Source organism: Phodopus roborovskii, unplaced genomic scaffold (assembly GCF_943737965.1).
Source record: "Phodopus roborovskii unplaced genomic scaffold, PHOROB, whole genome shotgun sequence".
NCBI lineage: Eukaryota > Metazoa > Chordata > Mammalia > Rodentia > Cricetidae > Phodopus > Phodopus roborovskii.
Window position 1 is genome coordinate 8,408,897 of NW_026126410.1, and position 19,338 is coordinate 8,428,234.

Genomic DNA, 19,338 nt, shown 5'->3' on the forward strand with positions numbered 1-19,338 from the left:
GTGTGTGTGTGTGTGTGTGTGTGTGATGAAGTATAAGGAAAGAATCCTAATCAGGGTGGCATTGGCAAACACCTGTCATTTAGCACTAGGGAGAAGGAGGCTGGATGATCATTGTGAGTTCCAGGGCACCTGATGAACAGAGCAAGCTCCAGGTCAGGCTCCCAGGCTACAAAGAGAACCCCTGTCTCAAAAAACCTAATAAAGAAACACCAAAATTAATCAATAACTTAATGGATGTTAGAAAAATGTTTCAAGACACCCCGGGCAATCCAGCTCATTAGGGAAAGATGACAGGCATAGTGAGAACCACCCTTTGATCCAAAATCTTGAGAGGCCCCCGGATTCAAGGATGTGGTGTTCCTGACTGGAAAATCGGAGTGAAAAACAACTGGGGAAGGAATGGACGCTTCAATTCCCTCCTCTCTCTCTTTCTCTCTCTCTCTCTCACACACACACACACTGTTTCTCTCTCTCTCTCTCTCTCTCTCTCTCTCTCTGTGTGTGTGTGTGTGTGTGTGTGTGTGATTGTTTCTGTACCTCTGTTTTTATGTGTTGGTTTGTGAGTTGTTTGTCCACAGGATCCTAAAGAGAGGGAGTCCGAGTAAGCGAGCGAGCGATAGAGAGATGAGAGAGAGGCAGAGAGAGAGAGAAAGAGAGAAAGAGAGCAGGAGAATGGGACACAGAGGGAAAAGAATTAGATTCAAACCAGAGAGAATCTAATCCGAGGATAATCTTGGAAATGAAGAATCAAGGTCAAGAAGCAAACCCAAATGAAAGTTCATGGCCCCGCAGGCTATTTGCATATGCGTCTGTGTGAGGGAACCCCTGGGTACTACTGGCTTGTATAAAGAGAAGGGAGGAGCTGCCTACCAGCTGATGGAGCAGGGATGCTCTGAGCTGCAAGCCCACCAAGGTGAAGCTCTTGACTTAAGGAAGCTCATTTAAGAAGCCTTGTGGTCCTGTATTAGGTGCACAAAAAGTGGAAGCAACAGGGATTTCAGCTCTTTCTTCTTCATGCATGGTGAGCAGGTAAACTACATGGTATGTACTTCTAGGCTGGACTTGCCCTCTGGTGAGCTCGCCAACGCGAGACTGGACAGAGGAACACTGGCGGCCTCCCAGGTCGCAAAGGGTCACCTGTGAGGAAGTCTGGCAACCATGGGGGTCTTTTCCAGTGCCAGAAGGGCGTGAGAACTGGCGGTGCGGTGCGTTTGGAAGGGGGGGGGTGGAGGGTTGGTGGTGGAATGGGCGTGGCTGACAGACCCCGGAGTTGGAGATGGCCCGCCCAGGTGAAGCAGCCTGGGAGGTTGATTGGGCTGTGGTGAGGGGGCGTGGCAGGGCCACCAGCTTAAAGCAAAGGTGAGCAGAACAGAGGCCAGGCAAGCAGACAGAGCCTCCTGAAGCGCACCCCAGCGCAGAAGCTCTGCCCTCTGCCCTTTCCTTCCTCACACCGCCACCAGCCGCCACCCTTCGCCCCTGCCCCTGCCCCTGCCCCTGCCCCTGCCCCTGCCTCCGCCGCCAGCCAGACGGTGGTCTAGCCCAGTCAAGCCTGCTGTTCTTTGGATGCCCGGTTGGATCCTTGGGTCGTAGCCAGTGCAGATGGAGGAGGCCCCCAGCCGCCTAGAAGCCCTGCAGAAGCTGCGGGAGCGCCTGTGCACCGAGACAGAGCCCAGCAAGCTCTACAGCACCCTGAAGAAACTCTCTCGCCTGCCCGTGCTGGGCGACACCCTGGAGGAGATTGGCTTCAGGAAGACCATCAAAGTGTTGAAGAAACAGCAGCTCCTGCTACCCTTTGCCAAGGACTTAGCGGCCCAGTGGTCAGAGGGGTCCCACTTTGGGCCCCGGCCTGAACCCAGACCCCAGGACTTTGCCTCCCAGAGCAGCGCGACGACAGAGCCTCGCAGAGACTCCCCAGAGGCGCTTGAGCCTGCTTCCCGGCCACAGGGAGGAGGTGGCAGAGAGGTCTTGGAGGTCAGCGGTAGCAGCCCGCAGCGAAGCGCACCTCGCAGCCCAAGCTCCGAGCCAGCGGGAAGAAAGAGGCCCAGAGGGTCCTTCGGGGGCAGGCAGCTAGCCGCGGAGAGCCAGGTACAGGTACGCGGAGGCAAGCCCCCACAGGGAGGTGTTGGGGCGCCCTGGCGGCTGCAAGGGGTGAAGGCCCTCTGCGGCAAGCCAGCGGCTGGGCCAGCGAAGCGGCGTCCGTCTCCCCCGAGGGAAAAGACCCCTGGCCCCTGGATCCGGGAAGACCAGCAGGCCGCTTCTTTGCAGGCTCGCCTCGACTACCACAGCTCTGACAGCTCTCCGTCTTCCTCCGCGCCCGCGCCGCCGCCTCCGGGCAAGAGGAAGAGGAAAAGCAACTGGAAAGCTGAGGCGCAGAGCCCCGGAGCAGAGGTGCCTCGGGGCGAGTCTCACAGCTGCAGCGATCTGAATCTCCTCCTGGATGACGATCCCTTCCCAGAGCTCACCTCCGGTCTCCAAGCCTGCTTCTCCGGAGGAGAAGGACCTGAGGACTCTTCCTTGCACACTGACCGAGAAGCAGCACCTTGGGCGCGCAGGGCGACCTGGAAAACGCCTGTGTATTCGGGTCGCACACCAGCCAGAGCTCTCCCAAGGAAATCGCACCAAGGACGCTTTGCGAACCCCGACCGCACGTGGGAAACTCACAGCCAACCGGCCCCGCAGGAATGCGGGCTCTGGAGACAGCAAGAGGACCAGTCCCGCACCTGCAAGCCAACTAACCCCCAGACTGAGACCCAGACACACCTCAGGCTGCAGCAGTCCAGCGAGCTGAGGCTGAAAGCCCTGACAGCCCGCATCCAAAGCTCACAAGCCAAGAAGCATCAAGACCGCCAAACCAAGCTGATCTCCTTCCACGCCCTGACCGCAGACCCAGGCCAGCATGCAGACTCCGCACCCAGACGGGAAGACTCCCCCGAAAACCTGAACTGCCTCAGCCAAGGCCCTGGCACTGACCTTGTGAAGAGGGCTCCGCGCCCCGCCCTGGGCGGCAGGGACCAGACCCGTGCTAAGAAAGCCGCCCCGCTCATGGCCAAGGCCCTCAAGGATTACAAGAATAGGTGGTCTCGGAAGTGATGCGACCTTCCTCTCTCTCCCTCAGCCCTGGCATCGCGGACTCCTTTGGGATTTGCCCCGTGAATGCGGCCAAACGACAACCGAGGGGTTTATGTATTTTTTTTTTTTTTTTTTTTTTAATGTACTTATTTTGTTTGTTTGAACACCGATTTAGAAGAAGCGCGGGGTTTGGGGAAATCCTCCTGTTCAGATACGGGCATCTTCATCCTACTCATGTCTGCGTAGATATTTAGAAAGAGAGTTGAAGGGATACACAGATGCACTGGTGTACGTCGACGGGATAGAGAACGTTACAAAGAGACTGTAGACAGGTGATTGTACATACATAAAGGTAGTGTCGGACATAGACCGATAGTTACATAGATTTTTAAACACATTGCTGCATAAACAGTGGGAACAAAACTATTTGAACTTCAAAGGTATTAAATATAAAATATGTGCTCGTACATGTTCGTTTGCATGGGTGTATTTGTGTTTAATAAAGTTGAAAACTACTGGAGGAGTGTAAAAAAAGATTCAAACAACTCAGATATTTCACTTCATAACACAAACGTGGAATTGTGAAAACCACACCTGGATCCCACTTCTGGAGAGGTACAGGATTCAAAGACACAGAGTGGAAGCAAGCAAAACGTGGAAACGAAAGCAGAGGTGTGGGTAATACTGGGGGAAAATTCTTTTGAGACTTACACGAAGTAAGGGAAAGGGAGTAAGATGTACTGGATCAGGAAAGAAAAAGGGTGTGCGTGTGGTGTGTGCGTGTGTGTGTGTGTGTGTGTGTGTGTGTGTGTGTGTGATGAAGTATAAGGAAAGAATCCTAATCAGGGTGGCATTGGCAAACACCTGTCATTTAGCACTAGGGAGAAGGAGGCTGGATGATCATTGTGAGTTCCAGGGCACCTGATGAACAGAGCAAGCTCCAGGTCAGGCTCCCAGGCTACAAAGAGAACCCCTGTCTCAAAAAACCTAATAAAGAAACACCAAAATTAATCAATAACTTAATGGATGTTAGAAAAATGTTTCAAGACACCCCGGGCAATCCAGCTCATTAGGGAAAGATGACAGGCATAGTGAGAACCACCCTTTGATCCAAAATCTTGAGAGGCCCCCGGATTCAAGGATGTGGTGTTCCTGACTGGAAAATCGGAGTGAAAAACAACTGGGGAAGGAATGGACGCTTCAATTCCCTCCTCTCTCTCTTTCTCTCTCTCTCTCTCACACACACACACACTGTTCTCTCTCTCTCTCTCTCTCTCTCTCTCTCTGTGTGTGTGTGTGTGTGTGTGTGTGATTGTTTCTGTACCTCTGTTTTTATGTGTTGGTTTGTGAGTTGTTTGTCCACAGGATCCTAAAGAGAGGGAGTCCGAGTAAGCGAGCGAGCGATAGAGAGATGAGAGAGAGGCAGAGAGAGAGAGAAAGAGAGAAAGAGAGCAGGAGAATGGGACACAGAGGGAAAAGAATTAGATTCAAACCAGAGAGAATCTAATCCGAGGATAATCTTGGAAATGAAGAATCAAGGTCAAGAAGCAAACCCAAATGAAAGTTCATGGCCCCGCAGGCTATTTGCATATGCGTCTGTGTGAGGGAACCCCTGGGTACTACTGGCTTGTATAAAGAGAAGGGAGGAGCTGCCTACCAGCTGATGGAGCAGGGATGCTCTGAGCTGCAAGCCCACCAAGGTGAAGCTCTTGACTTAAGGAAGCTCATTTAAGAAGCCTTGTGGTCCTGTATTAGGTGCACAAAAAGTGGAAGCAACAGGGATTTCAGCTCTTTCTTCTTCATGCATGGTGAGCAGGTAAACTACATGGTATGTACTTCTAGGCTGGACTTGCCCTCTGGTGAGCTCGCCAACGCGAGACTGGACAGAGGAACACTGGCGGCCTCCCAGGTCGCAAAGGGTCACCTGTGAGGAAGTCTGGCAACCATGGGGGTCTTTTCCAGTGCCAGAAGGGCGTGAGAACTGGCGGTGCGGTGCGTTTGGAAGGGGGGGGGGTGGAGGGTTGGTGGTGGAATGGGCGTGGCTGACAGACCCCGGAGTTGGAGATGGCCCGCCCAGGTGAAGCAGCCTGGGAGGTTGATTGGGCTGTGGTGAGGGGGCGTGGCAGGGCCACCAGCTTAAAGCAAAGGTGAGCAGAACAGAGGCCAGGCAAGCAGACAGAGCCTCCTGAAGCGCACCCCAGCGCAGAAGCTCTGCCCTCTGCCCTTTCCTTCCTCACACCGCCACCAGCCGCCACCCTTCGCCCCCTGCCCCTGCCCCTGCCCCTGCCCCTGCCCCTGCCTCCGCCGCCAGCCAGACGGTGGTCTAGCCCAGTCAAGCCTGCTGTTCTTTGGATGCCCGGTTGGATCCTTGGGTCGTAGCCAGTGCAGATGGAGGAGGCCCCCAGCCGCCTAGAAGCCCTGCAGAAGCTGCGGGAGCGCCTGTGCACCGAGACAGAGCCCAGCAAGCTCTACAGCACCCTGAAGAAACTCTCTCGCCTGCCCGTGCTGGGCGACACCCTGGAGGAGATTGGCTTCAGGAAGACCATCAAAGTGTTGAAGAAACAGCAGCTCCTGCTACCCTTTGCCAAGGACTTAGCGGCCCAGTGGTCAGAGGGGTCCCACTTTGGGCCCCGGCCTGAACCCAGACCCCAGGACTTTGCCTCCCAGAGCAGCGCGACGACAGAGCCTCGCAGAGACTCCCCAGAGGCGCTTGAGCCTGCTTCCCGGCCACAGGGAGGAGGTGGCAGAGAGGTCTTGGAGGTCAGCGGTAGCAGCCCGCAGCGAAGCGCACCTCGCAGCCCAAGCTCCGAGCCAGCGGGAAGAAAGAGGCCCAGAGGGTCCTTCGGGGGCAGGCAGCTAGCCGCGGAGAGCCAGGTACAGGTACGCGGAGGCAAGCCCCCACAGGGAGGTGTTGGGGCGCCCTGGCGGCTGCAAGGGGTGAAGGCCCTCTGCGGCAAGCCAGCGGCTGGGCCAGCGAAGCGGCGTCCGTCTCCCCCGAGGGAAAAGACCCCTGGCCCCTGGATCCGGGAAGACCAGCAGGCCGCTTCTTTGCAGGCTCGCCTCGACTACCACAGCTCTGACAGCTCTCCGTCTTCCTCCGCGCCCGCGCCGCCGCCTCCGGGCAAGAGGAAGAGGAAAAGCAACTGGAAAGCTGAGGCGCAGAGCCCCGGAGCAGAGGTGCCTCGGGGCGAGTCTCACAGCTGCAGCGATCTGAATCTCCTCCTGGATGACGATCCCTTCCCAGAGCTCACCTCCGGTCTCCAAGCCTGCTTCTCCGGAGGAGAAGGACCTGAGGACTCTTCCTTGCACACTGACCGAGAAGCAGCACCTTGGGCGCGCAGGGCGACCTGGAAAACGCCTGTGTATTCGGGTCGCACACCAGCCAGAGCTCTCCCAAGGAAATCGCACCAAGGACGCTTTGCGAACCCCGACCGCACGTGGGAAACTCACAGCCAACCGGCCCCGCAGGAATGCGGGCTCTGGAGACAGCAAGAGGACCAGTCCCGCACCTGCAAGCCAACTAACCCCCAGACTGAGACCCAGACACACCTCAGGCTGCAGCAGTCCAGCGAGCTGAGGCTGAAAGCCCTGACAGCCCGCATCCAAAGCTCACAAGCCAAGAAGCATCAAGACCGCCAAACCAAGCTGATCTCCTTCCACGCCCTGACCGCAGACCCAGGCCAGCATGCAGACTCCGCACCCAGACGGGAAGACTCCCCCGAAAACCTGAACTGCCTCAGCCAAGGCCCTGGCACTGACCTTGTGAAGAGGGCTCCGCGCCCCGCCCTGGGCGGCAGGGACCAGACCCGTGCTAAGAAAGCCGCCCCGCTCATGGCCAAGGCCCTCAAGGATTACAAGAATAGGTGGTCTCGGAAGTGATGCGACCTTCCTCTCTCTCCCTCAGCCCTGGCATCGCGGACTCCTTTGGGATTTGCCCCGTGAATGCGGCCAAACGACAACCGAGGGGTTTATGTAGGTTTTTTTTTTTTTTTTTTTTAATGTACTTATTTTGTTTGTTTGAACACCGATTTAGAAGAAGCGCGGGGTTTGGGGAAATCCTCCTGTTCAGATACGGGCATCTTCATCCTACTCATGTCTGCGTAGATATTTAGAAAGAGAGTTGAAGGGATACACAGATGCACTGGTGTACGTCGACGGGATAGAGAACGTTACAAAGAGACTGTAGACAGGTGATTGTACATACATAAAGGTAGTGTCGGACATAGACCGATAGTTACATAGATTTTTAAACACATTGCTGCATAAACAGTGGGAACAAAACTATTTGAACTTCAAAGGTATTAAATATAAAATATGTGCTCGTACATGTTCGTTTGCATGGGTGTATTTGTGTTTAATAAAGTTGAAAACTACTGGAGGAGTGTAAAAAAAGATTCAAACAACTCAGATATTTCACTTCATAACACAAACGTGGAATTGTGAAAACCACACCTGGATCCCACTTCTGGAGAGGTACAGGATTCAAAGACACAGAGAGGAAGCAAGCAAAACGTGGAAACGAAAGCAGAGGTGTGGGTAATACTGGGGGAAAATTCTTTTGAGACTTACACGAAGTAAGGGAAAGGGAGTAAGATGTACTGGATCAGGAAAGAAAAAGGGTGTGCGTGTGGGGTGTGTGTGTGTGTGTGTGTGTGTGTGTGTGTGTGTGTGTGTGTGATGAAGTATAAGGAAAGAATCCTAATCAGGGTGGCATTGGCAAACACCTGTCATTTAGCACTAGGGAGAAGGAGGCTGGATGATCATTGTGAGTTCCAGGGCACCTGATGAACAGAGCAAGCTCCAGGTCAGGCTCCCAGGCTACAAAGAGAACCCCTGTCTCAAAAAACCTAATAAAGAAACACCAAAATTAATCAATAACTTAATGGATGTTAGAAAAATGTTTCAAGACACCCCGGGCAATCCAGCTCATTAGGGAAAGATGACAGGCATAGTGAGAACCACCCTTTGATCCAAAATCTTGAGAGGCCCCCGGATTCAAGGATGTGGTGTTCCTGACTGGAAAATCGGAGTGAAAAACAACTGGGGAAGGAATGGACGCTTCAATTCCCTCCTCTCTCTCTCTCTCTCTCTCTCTCTCACACACACACACTGTTTCTCTCTCTCTCTCTCTCTCTCTCTCTCTCTGTGTGTGTGTGTGTGTGTGTGTGTGATTGTTTCTGTACCTCTGTTTTTATGTGTTGGTTTGTGAGTTGTTTGTCCACAGGATCCTAAAGAGAGGGAGTCCGAGTAAGCGAGCGAGCGATAGAGAGATGAGAGAGAGGCAGAGAGAGAGAGAAAGAGAGAAAGAGAGCAGGAGAATGGGACACAGAGGGAAAAGAATTAGATTCAAACCAGAGAGAATCTAATCCGAGGATAATCTTGGAAATGAAGAATCAAGGTCAAGAAGCAAACCCAAATGAAAGTTCATGGCCCCGCAGGCTATTTGCATATGCGTCTGTGTGAGGGAACCCCTGGGTACTACTGGCTTGTATAAAGAGAAGGGAGGAGCTGCCTACCAGCTGATGGAGCAGGGATGCTCTGAGCTGCAAGCCCACCAAGGTGAAGCTCTTGACTTAAGGAAGCTCATTTAAGAAGCCTTGTGGTCCTGTATTAGGTGCACAAAAAGTGGAAGCAACAGGGATTTCAGCTCTTTCTTCTTCATGCATGGTGAGCAGGTAAACTACATGGTATGTACTTCTAGGCTGGACTTGCCCTCTGGTGAGCTCGCCAACGCGAGACTGGACAGAGGAACACTGGCGGCCTCCCAGGTCGCAAAGGGTCACCTGTGAGGAAGTCTGGCAACCATGGGGGTCTTTTCCAGTGCCAGAAGGGCGTGAGAACTGGCGGTGCGGTGCGTTTGGAAGGGGGGGGGTGGAGGGTTGGTGGTGGAATGGGCGTGGCTGACAGACCCCGGAGTTGGAGATGGCCCGCCCAGGTGAAGCAGCCTGGGAGGTTGATTGGGCTGTGGTGAGGGGGCGTGGCAGGGCCACCAGCTTAAAGCAAAGGTGAGCAGAACAGAGGCCAGGCAAGCAGACAGAGCCTCCTGAAGCGCACCCCAGCGCAGAAGCTCTGCCCTCTGCCCTTTCCTTCCTCACACCGCCACCAGCCGCCACCCTTCGCCCCTGCCCCTGCCCCTGCCCCTGCCCCTGCCCCTGCCTCCGCCGCCAGCCAGACGGTGGTCTAGCCCAGTCAAGCCTGCTGTTCTTTGGATGCCCGGTTGGATCCTTGGGTCGTAGCCAGTGCAGATGGAGGAGGCCCCCAGCCGCCTAGAAGCCCTGCAGAAGCTGCGGGAGCGCCTGTGCACCGAGACAGAGCCCAGCAAGCTCTACAGCACCCTGAAGAAACTCTCTCGCCTGCCCGTGCTGGGCGACACCCTGGAGGAGATTGGCTTCAGGAAGACCATCAAAGTGTTGAAGAAACAGCAGCTCCTGCTACCCTTTGCCAAGGACTTAGCGGCCCAGTGGTCAGAGGGGTCCCACTTTGGGCCCCGGCCTGAACCCAGACCCCAGGACTTTGCCTCCCAGAGCAGCGCGACGACAGAGCCTCGCAGAGACTCCCCAGAGGCGCTTGAGCCTGCTTCCCGGCCACAGGGAGGAGGTGGCAGAGAGGTCTTGGAGGTCAGCGGTAGCAGCCCGCAGCGAAGCGCACCTCGCAGCCCAAGCTCCGAGCCAGCGGGAAGAAAGAGGCCCAGAGGGTCCTTCGGGGGCAGGCAGCTAGCCGCGGAGAGCCAGGTACAGGTACGCGGAGGCAAGCCCCCACAGGGAGGTGTTGGGGCGCCCTGGCGGCTGCAAGGGGTGAAGGCCCTCTGCGGCAAGCCAGCGGCTGGGCCAGCGAAGCGGCGTCCGTCTCCCCCGAGGGAAAAGACCCCTGGCCCCTGGATCCGGGAAGACCAGCAGGCCGCTTCTTTGCAGGCTCGCCTCGACTACCACAGCTCTGACAGCTCTCCGTCTTCCTCCGCGCCCGCGCCGCCGCCTCCGGGCAAGAGGAAGAGGAAAAGCAACTGGAAAGCTGAGGCGCAGAGCCCCGGAGCAGAGGTGCCTCGGGGCGAGTCTCACAGCTGCAGCGATCTGAATCTCCTCCTGGATGACGATCCCTTCCCAGAGCTCACCTCCGGTCTCCAAGCCTGCTTCTCCGGAGGAGAAGGACCTGAGGACTCTTCCTTGCACACTGACCGAGAAGCAGCACCTTGGGCGCGCAGGGCGACCTGGAAAACGCCTGTGTATTCGGGTCGCACACCAGCCAGAGCTCTCCCAAGGAAATCGCACCAAGGACGCTTTGCGAACCCCGACCGCACGTGGGAAACTCACAGCCAACCGGCCCCGCAGGAATGCGGGCTCTGGAGACAGCAAGAGGACCAGTCCCGCACCTGCAAGCCAACTAACCCCCAGACTGAGACCCAGACACACCTCAGGCTGCAGCAGTCCAGCGAGCTGAGGCTGAAAGCCCTGACAGCCCGCATCCAAAGCTCACAAGCCAAGAAGCATCAAGACCGCCAAACCAAGCTGATCTCCTTCCACGCCCTGACCGCAGACCCAGGCCAGCATGCAGACTCCGCACCCAGACGGGAAGACTCCCCCGAAAACCTGAACTGCCTCAGCCAAGGCCCTGGCACTGACCTTGTGAAGAGGGCTCCGCGCCCCGCCCTGGGCGGCAGGGACCAGACCCGTGCTAAGAAAGCCGCCCCGCTCATGGCCAAGGCCCTCAAGGATTACAAGAATAGGTGGTCTCGGAAGTGATGCGACCTTCCTCTCTCTCCCTCAGCCCTGGCATCGCGGACTCCTTTGGGATTTGCCCCGTGAATGCGGCCAAACGACAACCGAGGGGTTTATGTAGGTTTTTTTTTTTTTTTTTTTTTTTAATGTACTTATTTTGTTTGTTTGAACACCGATTTAGAAGAAGCGCGGGGTTTGGGGAAATCCTCCTGTTCAGATACGGGCATCTTCATCCTACTCATGTCTGCGTAGATATTTAGAAAGAGAGTTGAAGGGATACACAGATGCACTGGTGTACGTCGACGGGATAGAGAACGTTACAAAGAGACTGTAGACAGGTGATTGTACATACATAAAGGTAGTGTCGGACATAGACCGATAGTTACATAGATTTTTAAACACATTGCTGCATAAACAGTGGGAACAAAACTATTTGAACTTCAAAGGTATTAAATATAAAATATGTGCTCGTACATGTTCGTTTGCATGGGTGTATTTGTGTTTAATAAAGTTGAAAACTACTGGAGGAGTGTAAAAAAAGATTCAAACAACTCAGATATTTCACTTCATAACACAAACGTGGAATTGTGAAAACCACACCTGGATCCCACTTCTGGAGAGGTACAGGATTCAAAGACACAGAGTGGAAGCAAGCAAAACGTGGAAACGAAAGCAGAGGTGTGGGTAATACTGGGGGAAAATTCTTTTGAGACTTACACGAAGTAAGGGAAAGGGAGTAAGATGTACTGGATCAGGAAAGAAAAAGGGTGTGCGTGTGGTGTGTGCGTGTGTGTGTGTGTGTGTGTGTGTGTGTGTGTGTGTGATGAAGTATAAGGAAAGAATCCTAATCAGGGTGGCATTGGCAAACACCTGTCATTTAGCACTAGGGAGAAGGAGGCTGGATGATCATTGTGAGTTCCAGGGCACCTGATGAACAGAGCAAGCTCCAGGTCAGGCTCCCAGGCTACAAAGAGAACCCCTGTCTCAAAAAACCTAATAAAGAAACACCAAAATTAATCAATAACTTAATGGATGTTAGAAAAATGTTTCAAGACACCCCGGGCAATCCAGCTCATTAGGGAAAGATGACAGGCATAGTGAGAACCACCCTTTGATCCAAAATCTTGAGAGGCCCCCGGATTCAAGGATGTGGTGTTCCTGACTGGAAAATCGGAGTGAAAAACAACTGGGGAAGGAATGGACGCTTCAATTCCCCCCTCCTCTCTCTCTCTCTCTCTCTCTCTCTCTCACACACACACACTGTTTCTCCTCTCTCTCTCTCTCTCTCTCTCTCTCTCTCTCTGTGTGTGTGTGTGTGTGTGTGTGTGATTGTTTCTGTACCTCTGTTTTTATGTGTTGGTTTGTGAGTTGTTTGTCCACAGGATCCTAAAGAGAGGGAGTCCGAGTAAGCGAGCGAGCGATAGAGAGATGAGAGAGAGGCAGAGAGAGAGAGAAAGAGAGAAAGAGAGCAGGAGAATGGGACACAGAGGGAAAAGAATTAGATTCAAACCAGAGAGAATCTAATCCGAGGATAATCTTGGAAATGAAGAATCAAGGTCAAGAAGCAAACCCAAATGAAAGTTCATGGCCCCGCAGGCTATTTGCATATGCGTCTGTGTGAGGGAACCCCTGGGTACTACTGGCTTGTATAAAGAGAAGGGAGGAGCTGCCTACCAGCTGATGGAGCAGGGATGCTCTGAGCTGCAAGCCCACCAAGGTGAAGCTCTTGACTTAAGGAAGCTCATTTAAGAAGCCTTGTGGTCCTGTATTAGGTGCACAAAAAGTGGAAGCAACAGGGATTTCAGCTCTTTCTTCTTCATGCATGGTGAGCAGGTAAACTACATGGTATGTACTTCTAGGCTGGACTTGCCCTCTGGTGAGCTCGCCAACGCGAGACTGGACAGAGGAACACTGGCGGCCTCCCAGGTCGCAAAGGGTCACCTGTGAGGAAGTCTGGCAACCATGGGGGTCTTTTCCAGTGCCAGAAGGGCGTGAGAACTGGCGGTGCGGTGCGTTTGGAAGGGGGGGTGGAGGGTTGGTGGTGGAATGGGCGTGGCTGACAGACCCCGGAGTTGGAGATGGCCCGCCCAGGTGAAGCAGCCTGGGAGGTTGATTGGGCTGTGGTGAGGGGGCGTGGCAGGGCCACCAGCTTAAAGCAAAGGTGAGCAGAACAGAGGCCAGGCAAGCAGACAGAGCCTCCTGAAGCGCACCCCAGCGCAGAAGCTCTGCCCTCTGCCCTTTCCTTCCTCACACCGCCACCAGCCGCCACCCTTCGCCCCTGCCCCTGCCCCTGCCCCTGCCCCTGCCCCTGCCCCTGCCTCCGCCGCCAGCCAGACGGTGGTCTAGCCCAGTCAAGCCTGCTGTTCTTTGGATGCCCGGTTGGATCCTTGGGTCGTAGCCAGTGCAGATGGAGGAGGCCCCCAGCCGCCTAGAAGCCCTGCAGAAGCTGCGGGAGCGCCTGTGCACCGAGACAGAGCCCAGCAAGCTCTACAGCACCCTGAAGAAACTCTCTCGCCTGCCCGTGCTGGGCGACACCCTGGAGGAGATTGGCTTCAGGAAGACCATCAAAGTGTTGAAGAAACAGCAGCTCCTGCTACCCTTTGCCAAGGACTTAGCGGCCCAGTGGTCAGAGGGGTCCCACTTTGGGCCCCGGCCTGAACCCAGACCCCAGGACTTTGCCTCCCAGAGCAGCGCGACGACAGAGCCTCGCAGAGACTCCCCAGAGGCGCTTGAGCCTGCTTCCCGGCCACAGGGAGGAGGTGGCAGAGAGGTCTTGGAGGTCAGCGGTAGCAGCCCGCAGCGAAGCGCACCTCGCAGCCCAAGCTCCGAGCCAGCGGGAAGAAAGAGGCCCAGAGGGTCCTTCGGGGGCAGGCAGCTAGCCGCGGAGAGCCAGGTACAGGTACGCGGAGGCAAGCCCCCACAGGGAGGTGTTGGGGCGCCCTGGCGGCTGCAAGGGGTGAAGGCCCTCTGCGGCAAGCCAGCGGCTGGGCCAGCGAAGCGGCGTCCGTCTCCCCCGAGGGAAAAGACCCCTGGCCCCTGGATCCGGGAAGACCAGCAGGCCGCTTCTTTGCAGGCTCGCCTCGACTACCACAGCTCTGACAGCTCTCCGTCTTCCTCCGCGCCCGCGCCGCCGCCTCCGGGCAAGAGGAAGAGGAAAAGCAACTGGAAAGCTGAGGCGCAGAGCCCCGGAGCAGAGGTGCCTCGGGGCGAGTCTCACAGCTGCAGCGATCTGAATCTCCTCCTGGATGACGATCCCTTCCCAGAGCTCACCTCCGGTCTCCAAGCCTGCTTCTCCGGAGGAGAAGGACCTGAGGACTCTTCCTTGCACACTGACCGAGAAGCAGCACCTTGGGCGCGCAGGGCGACCTGGAAAACGCCTGTGTATTCGGGTCGCACACCAGCCAGAGCTCTCCCAAGGAAATCGCACCAAGGACGCTTTGCGAACCCCGACCGCACGTGGGAAACTCACAGCCAACCGGCCCCGCAGGAATGCGGGCTCTGGAGACAGCAAGAGGACCAGTCCCGCACCTGCAAGCCAACTAACCCCCAGACTGAGACCCAGACACACCTCAGGCTGCAGCAGTCCAGCGAGCTGAGGCTGAAAGCCCTGACAGCCCGCATCCAAAGCTCACAAGCCAAGAAGCATCAAGACCGCCAAACCAAGCTGATCTCCTTCCACGCCCTGACCGCAGACCCAGGCCAGCATGCAGACTCCGCACCCAGACGGGAAGACTCCCCCGAAAACCTGAACTGCCTCAGCCAAGGCCCTGGCACTGACCTTGTGAAGAGGGCTCCGCGCCCCGCCCTGGGCGGCAGGGACCAGACCCGTGCTAAGAAAGCCGCCCCGCTCATGGCCAAGGCCCTCAAGGATTACAAGAATAGGTGGTCTCGGAAGTGATGCGACCTTCCTCTCTCTCCCTCAGCCCTGGCATCGCGGACTCCTTTGGGATTTGCCCCGTGAATGCGGCCAAACGACAACCGAGGGGTTTATGTTTTTTTTTTTTTTTTTTTTTTTTTAATGTACTTATTTTGTTTGTTTGAACACCGATTTAGAAGAAGCGCGGGGTTTGGGGAAATCCTCCTGTTCAGATACGGGCATCTTCATCCTACTCATGTCTGCGTAGATATTTAGAAAGAGAGTTGAAGGGATACACAGATGCACTGGTGTACGTCGACGGGATAGAGAACGTTACAAAGAGACTGTAGACAGGTGATTGTACATACATAAAGGTAGTGTCGGACATAGACCGATAGTTACATAGATTTTTAAACACATTGCTGCATAAACAGTGGGAACAAAACTATTTGAACTTCAAAGGTATTAAATATAAAATATGTGCTCGTACATGTTCGTTTGCATGGGTGTATTTGTGTTTAATAAAGTTGAAAACTACTGGAGGAGTGTAAAAAAAGATTCAAACAACTCAGATATTTCACTTCATAACACAAACGTGGAATTGTGAAAACCACACCTGGATCCCACTTCTGGAGAGGTACAGGATTCAAAGACACAGAGAGGAAGCAAGCAAAACGTGGAAACGAAAGCAGAGGTGTGGGTAATACTGGGGGAAAATTCTTTTGAGACTTACACGAAGTAAGGGAAAGGGAGTAAGATGTACTGGATCAGGAAAGAAAAAGGGTGTGCGTGTGGTGTGTGTGTGTGTGTGTGTGTGTGTGTGTGTGTGTGTGTGTGTGATGAAGTATAAGGAAAGAATCCTAATCAGGGTGGCATTGGCAAACACCTGTCATTTAGCACTAGGGAGAAGGAGGCTGGATGATCATTGTGAGTTCCAGGGCACCTGATGAACAGAGCAAGCTCCAGGTCAGGCTCCCAGGCTACAAAGAGAACCCCTGTCTCAAAAAACCTAATAAAGAAACACCAAAATTAATCAATAACTTAATGGATGTTAGAAAAATGTTTCAAGACACCCCGGGCAATCCAGCTCATTAGGGAAAGATGACAGGCATAGTGAGAACCACCCTTTGATCCAAAATCTTGAGAGGCCCCCGGATTCAAGGATGTGGTGTTCCTGACTGGAAAATCGGAGTGAAAAACAACTGGGGAAGGAATGGACGCTTCAATTCCCTCCTCTCTCTCTCTCTCTCTCTCTCTCACACACACACACACTGTTTCTCTCTCTCTCTCTCTCTCTCTCTCTCTCTCTCTCTCTGTGTGTGTGTGTGTGTGTGTGTGATTGTTTCTGTACCTCTGTTTTTATGTGTTGGTTTGTGAGTTGTTTGTCCACAGGATCCTAAAGAGAGGGAGTCCGAGTAAGCGAGCGAGCGATAGAGAGATGAGAGAGAGGCAGAGAGAGAGAGAAAGAGAGAAAGAGAGCAGGAGAATGGGACACAGAGGGAAAAGAATTAGATTCAAACCAGAGAGAATCTAATCCGAGGATAATCTTGGAAATGAAGAATCAAGGTCAAGAAGCAAACCCAAATGAAAGTTCATGGCCCCGCAGGCTATTTGCATATGCGTCTGTGTGAGGGAACCCCTGGGTACTACTGGCTTGTATAAAGAGAAGGGAGGAGCTGCCTACCAGCTGATGGAGCAGGGATGCTCTGAGCTGCAAGCCCACCAAGGTGAAGCTCTTGACTTAAGGAAGCTCATTTAAGAAGCCTTGTGGTCCTGTATTAGGTGCACAAAAAGTGGAAGCAACAGGGATTTCAGCTCTTTCTTCTTCATGCATGGTGAGCAGGTAAACTACATGGTATGTACTTCTAGGCTGGACTTGCCCTCTGGTGAGCTCGCCAACGCGAGACTGGACAGAGGAACACTGGCGGCCTCCCAGGTCGCAAAGGGTCACCTGTGAGGAAGTCTGGCAACCATGGGGGTCTTTTCCAGTGCCAGAAGGGCGTGAGAACTGGCGGTGCGGTGCGTTTGGAAGGGGGGGGTGGAGGGTTGGTGGTGGAATGGGCGTGGCTGACAGACCCCGGAGTTGGAGATGGCCCGCCCAGGTGAAGCAGCCTGGGAGGTTGATTGGGCTGTGGTGAGGGGGCGTGGCAGGGCCACCAGCTTAAAGCAAAGGTGAGCAGAACAGAGGCCAGGCAAGCAGACAGAGCCTCCTGAAGCGCACCCCAGCGCAGAAGCTCTGCCCTCTGCCCTTTCCTTCCTCACACCGCCACCAGCCGCCACCCTTCGCCCCTGCCCCTGCCCCTGCCCCTGCCCCTGCCCCTGCCCCTGCCTCCGCCGCCAGCCAGACGGTGGTCTAGCCCAGTCAAGCCTGCTGTTCTTTGGATGCCCGGTTGGATCCTTGGGTCGTAGCCAGTGCAGATGGAGGAGGCCCCCAGCCGCCTAGAAGCCCTGCAGAAGCTGCGGGAGCGCCTGTGCACCGAGACAGAGCCCAGCAAGCTCTACAGCACCCTGAAGAAACTCTCTCGCCTGCCCGTGCTGGGCGACACCCTGGAGGAGATTGGCTTCAGGAAGACCATCAAAGTGTTGAAGAAACAGCAGCTCCTGCTACCCTTTGCCAAGGACTTAGCGGCCCAGTGGTCAGAGGGGTCCCACTTTGGGCCCCGGCCTGAACCCAGACCCCAGGACTTTGCCTCCCAGAGCAGCGCGACGACAGAGCCTCGCAGAGACTCCCCAGAGGCGCTTGAGCCTGCTTCCCGGCCACAGGGAGGAGGTGGCAGAGAGGTCTTGGAGGTCAGCGGTAGCAGCCCGCAGCGAAGCGCACCTCGCAGCCCAAGCTCCGAGCCAGCGGGAAGAAAGAGGCCCAGAGGGTCCTTCGGGGGCAGGCAGCTAGCCGCGGAGAGCCAGGTACAGGTACGCGGAGGCAAGCCCCCACAGGGAGGTGTTGGGGCGCCCTGGCGGCTGCAAGGGGTGAAGGCCCTCTGCGGCAAGCCAGCGGCTGGGCCAGCGAAGCGGCGTCCGTCTCCCCCGAGGGAAAAGACCCCTGGCCCCTGGATCCGGGAAGACCAGCAGGCCGCTTCTTTGCAGGCTCGCCTCGACTACCACAGCTCTGACAGCTCTCCGTCTTCCTCCGCGCCCGCGCCGCCGCCTCCGGGCAAGAGGAAGAGGAAAAGCAACTGGAAAGCTGAGGCGCAGAGCCCCGGAGCAGAGGTGCCTCGGGGCGAGTCTCACAGCTGCAGCGATCTGAATCTCCTCCTGGATGACGATCCCTTCCCAGAGCTCACCTCCGGTCTCCAAGCCTGCTTCTCCGGAGGAGAAGGACCTGAGGACTCTTCCTTGCACACTGACCGAGAAGCAGCACCTTGGGCGCGCAGGGCGACCTGGAAAACGCCTGTGTATTCGGGTCGCACACCAGCCAGAGCTCTCCCAAGGAAATCGCACCAAGGACGCTTTGCGAACCCCGACCGCACGTGGGAAACTCACAGCCAACCGGCCCCGCAGGAATGCGGGCTCTGGAGACAGCAAGAGGACCAGTCCCGCACCTGCAAGCCAACTAACCCCCAGACTGAGACCCAGACACACCTCAGGCTGCAGCAGTCCAGCGAGCTGAGGCTGAAAGCCCTGACAGCCCGCATCCAAAGCTCACAAGCCAAGAAGCATCAAGACCGCCAAACCAAGCTGATCTCCTTCCACGCCCTGACCGCAGACCCAGGCCAGCATGCAGACTCCGCACCCAGACGGGAAGACTCCCCCGAAAACCTGAACTGCCTCAGCCAAGGCCCTGGCACTGACCTTGTGAAGAGGGCTCCGCGCCCCGCCCTGGGCGGCAGGGACCAGACCCGTGCTAAGAAAGCCGCCCCGCTCATGGCCAAGGCCCTCAAGGATTACAAGAATAGGTGGTCTCGGAAGTGATGCGACCTTCCTCTCTCTCCCTCAGCCCTGGCATCGCGGACTCCTTTGGGATTTGCCCCGTGAATGCGGCCAAACGACAACCGAGGGGTTTATGTAGGTTTTTTTTTTTTTTTTTTTATTGTACTTATTTTGTTTGTTTGAACACCGATTTAGAAGAAGCGCGGGGTTTGGGGAAATCCTCCTGTTCAGATACGGGCATCTTCATCCTACTCATGTCTGCGTAGATATTTAGAAAGAGAGTTGAAGGGATACACAGATGCACTGGTGTACGTCGACGGGATAGAGAACGTTACAAAGAGACTGTAGACAGGTGATTGTACATACATAAAGGTAGTGTCGGACATAGACCGATAGTTACATAGATTTTTAAACACATTGCTGCATAAACAGTGGGAACAAAACTATTTGAACTTCAAAGGTATTAAATATAAAATATGTGCTCGTACATGTTCGTTTGCATGGGTGTATTTGTGTTTAATAAAGTTGAAAACTACTGGAGGAGTGTAAAAAAAGATTCAAACAACTCAGATATTTCACTTCATAACACAAACGTGGAATTGTGAAAACCACACCTGGATCCCACTTCTGGAGAGGTACAGGATTCAAAGACACAGAGTGGAAGCAAGCAAAACGTGGAAACGAAAGCAGAGGTGTGGGTAATACTGGGGGAAAATTCTTTTGAGACTTACACGAAGTAAGGGAAAGGGAGTAAGATGTACTGGATCAGGAAAGAAAAAGGGTGTGCGTGTGGTGTGTGCTGTGTGTGTGTGTGTGTGTGTGTGTGTGTGTGTG

General features: G+C 54.9%; 5 protein-coding genes across 5 annotated transcripts; all 5 read left to right on the forward strand.

Moving 5' to 3' along the window:
* Positions 1 to 1,599: 1,599 nt before the first annotated feature.
* On the forward strand, positions 1,600 to 3,090 carry LOC127220734 (elongin-A3-like). The gene has a single exon (XM_051182661.1). The coding sequence runs from the start codon at positions 1,600 to 1,602 to the stop codon at positions 3,088 to 3,090; it is 1,491 nt and encodes a 496-aa protein (XP_051038618.1).
* Positions 3,091 to 5,457: 2,367 nt separating this feature from the next.
* LOC127220735 (elongin-A3-like) lies at positions 5,458 to 6,948 on the forward strand. The gene has a single exon (XM_051182662.1). It carries the CDS (start codon positions 5,458 to 5,460, stop codon positions 6,946 to 6,948), a length of 1,491 nt encoding a protein of 496 aa, XP_051038619.1.
* A 2,366-nt stretch (positions 6,949 to 9,314) lies between these two features.
* LOC127220736 (elongin-A3-like) lies at positions 9,315 to 10,805 on the forward strand. Its single transcript, XM_051182663.1, has one exon. The coding sequence runs from the start codon at positions 9,315 to 9,317 to the stop codon at positions 10,803 to 10,805; it is 1,491 nt and encodes a 496-aa protein (XP_051038620.1).
* Positions 10,806 to 13,188: 2,383 nt separating this feature from the next.
* On the forward strand, positions 13,189 to 14,679 carry LOC127220738 (elongin-A3-like). Its single transcript, XM_051182664.1, has one exon. The coding sequence runs from the start codon at positions 13,189 to 13,191 to the stop codon at positions 14,677 to 14,679; it is 1,491 nt and encodes a 496-aa protein (XP_051038621.1).
* A 2,376-nt stretch (positions 14,680 to 17,055) lies between these two features.
* Positions 17,056 to 18,546, forward strand: LOC127220739 (elongin-A3-like). Its single transcript, XM_051182665.1, has one exon. The coding sequence runs from the start codon at positions 17,056 to 17,058 to the stop codon at positions 18,544 to 18,546; it is 1,491 nt and encodes a 496-aa protein (XP_051038622.1).
* The last annotated feature ends 792 nt before the right edge of the window (positions 18,547 to 19,338 follow it).

Excerpts from the sequence above, each read along its gene's own strand:
- LOC127220734 (XM_051182661.1), top strand. The coding sequence starts at position 1,600 with ATGGAGGAGGCCCCCAGCCGCCTAGAAGCCCTGCAGAAGCTGCGGGAG.
- LOC127220735 (XM_051182662.1), top strand. The coding sequence starts at position 5,458 with ATGGAGGAGGCCCCCAGCCGCCTAGAAGCCCTGCAGAAGCTGCGGGAG.
- LOC127220736 (XM_051182663.1), top strand. The coding sequence starts at position 9,315 with ATGGAGGAGGCCCCCAGCCGCCTAGAAGCCCTGCAGAAGCTGCGGGAG.
- LOC127220738 (XM_051182664.1), top strand. The coding sequence starts at position 13,189 with ATGGAGGAGGCCCCCAGCCGCCTAGAAGCCCTGCAGAAGCTGCGGGAG.
- LOC127220739 (XM_051182665.1), top strand. The coding sequence starts at position 17,056 with ATGGAGGAGGCCCCCAGCCGCCTAGAAGCCCTGCAGAAGCTGCGGGAG.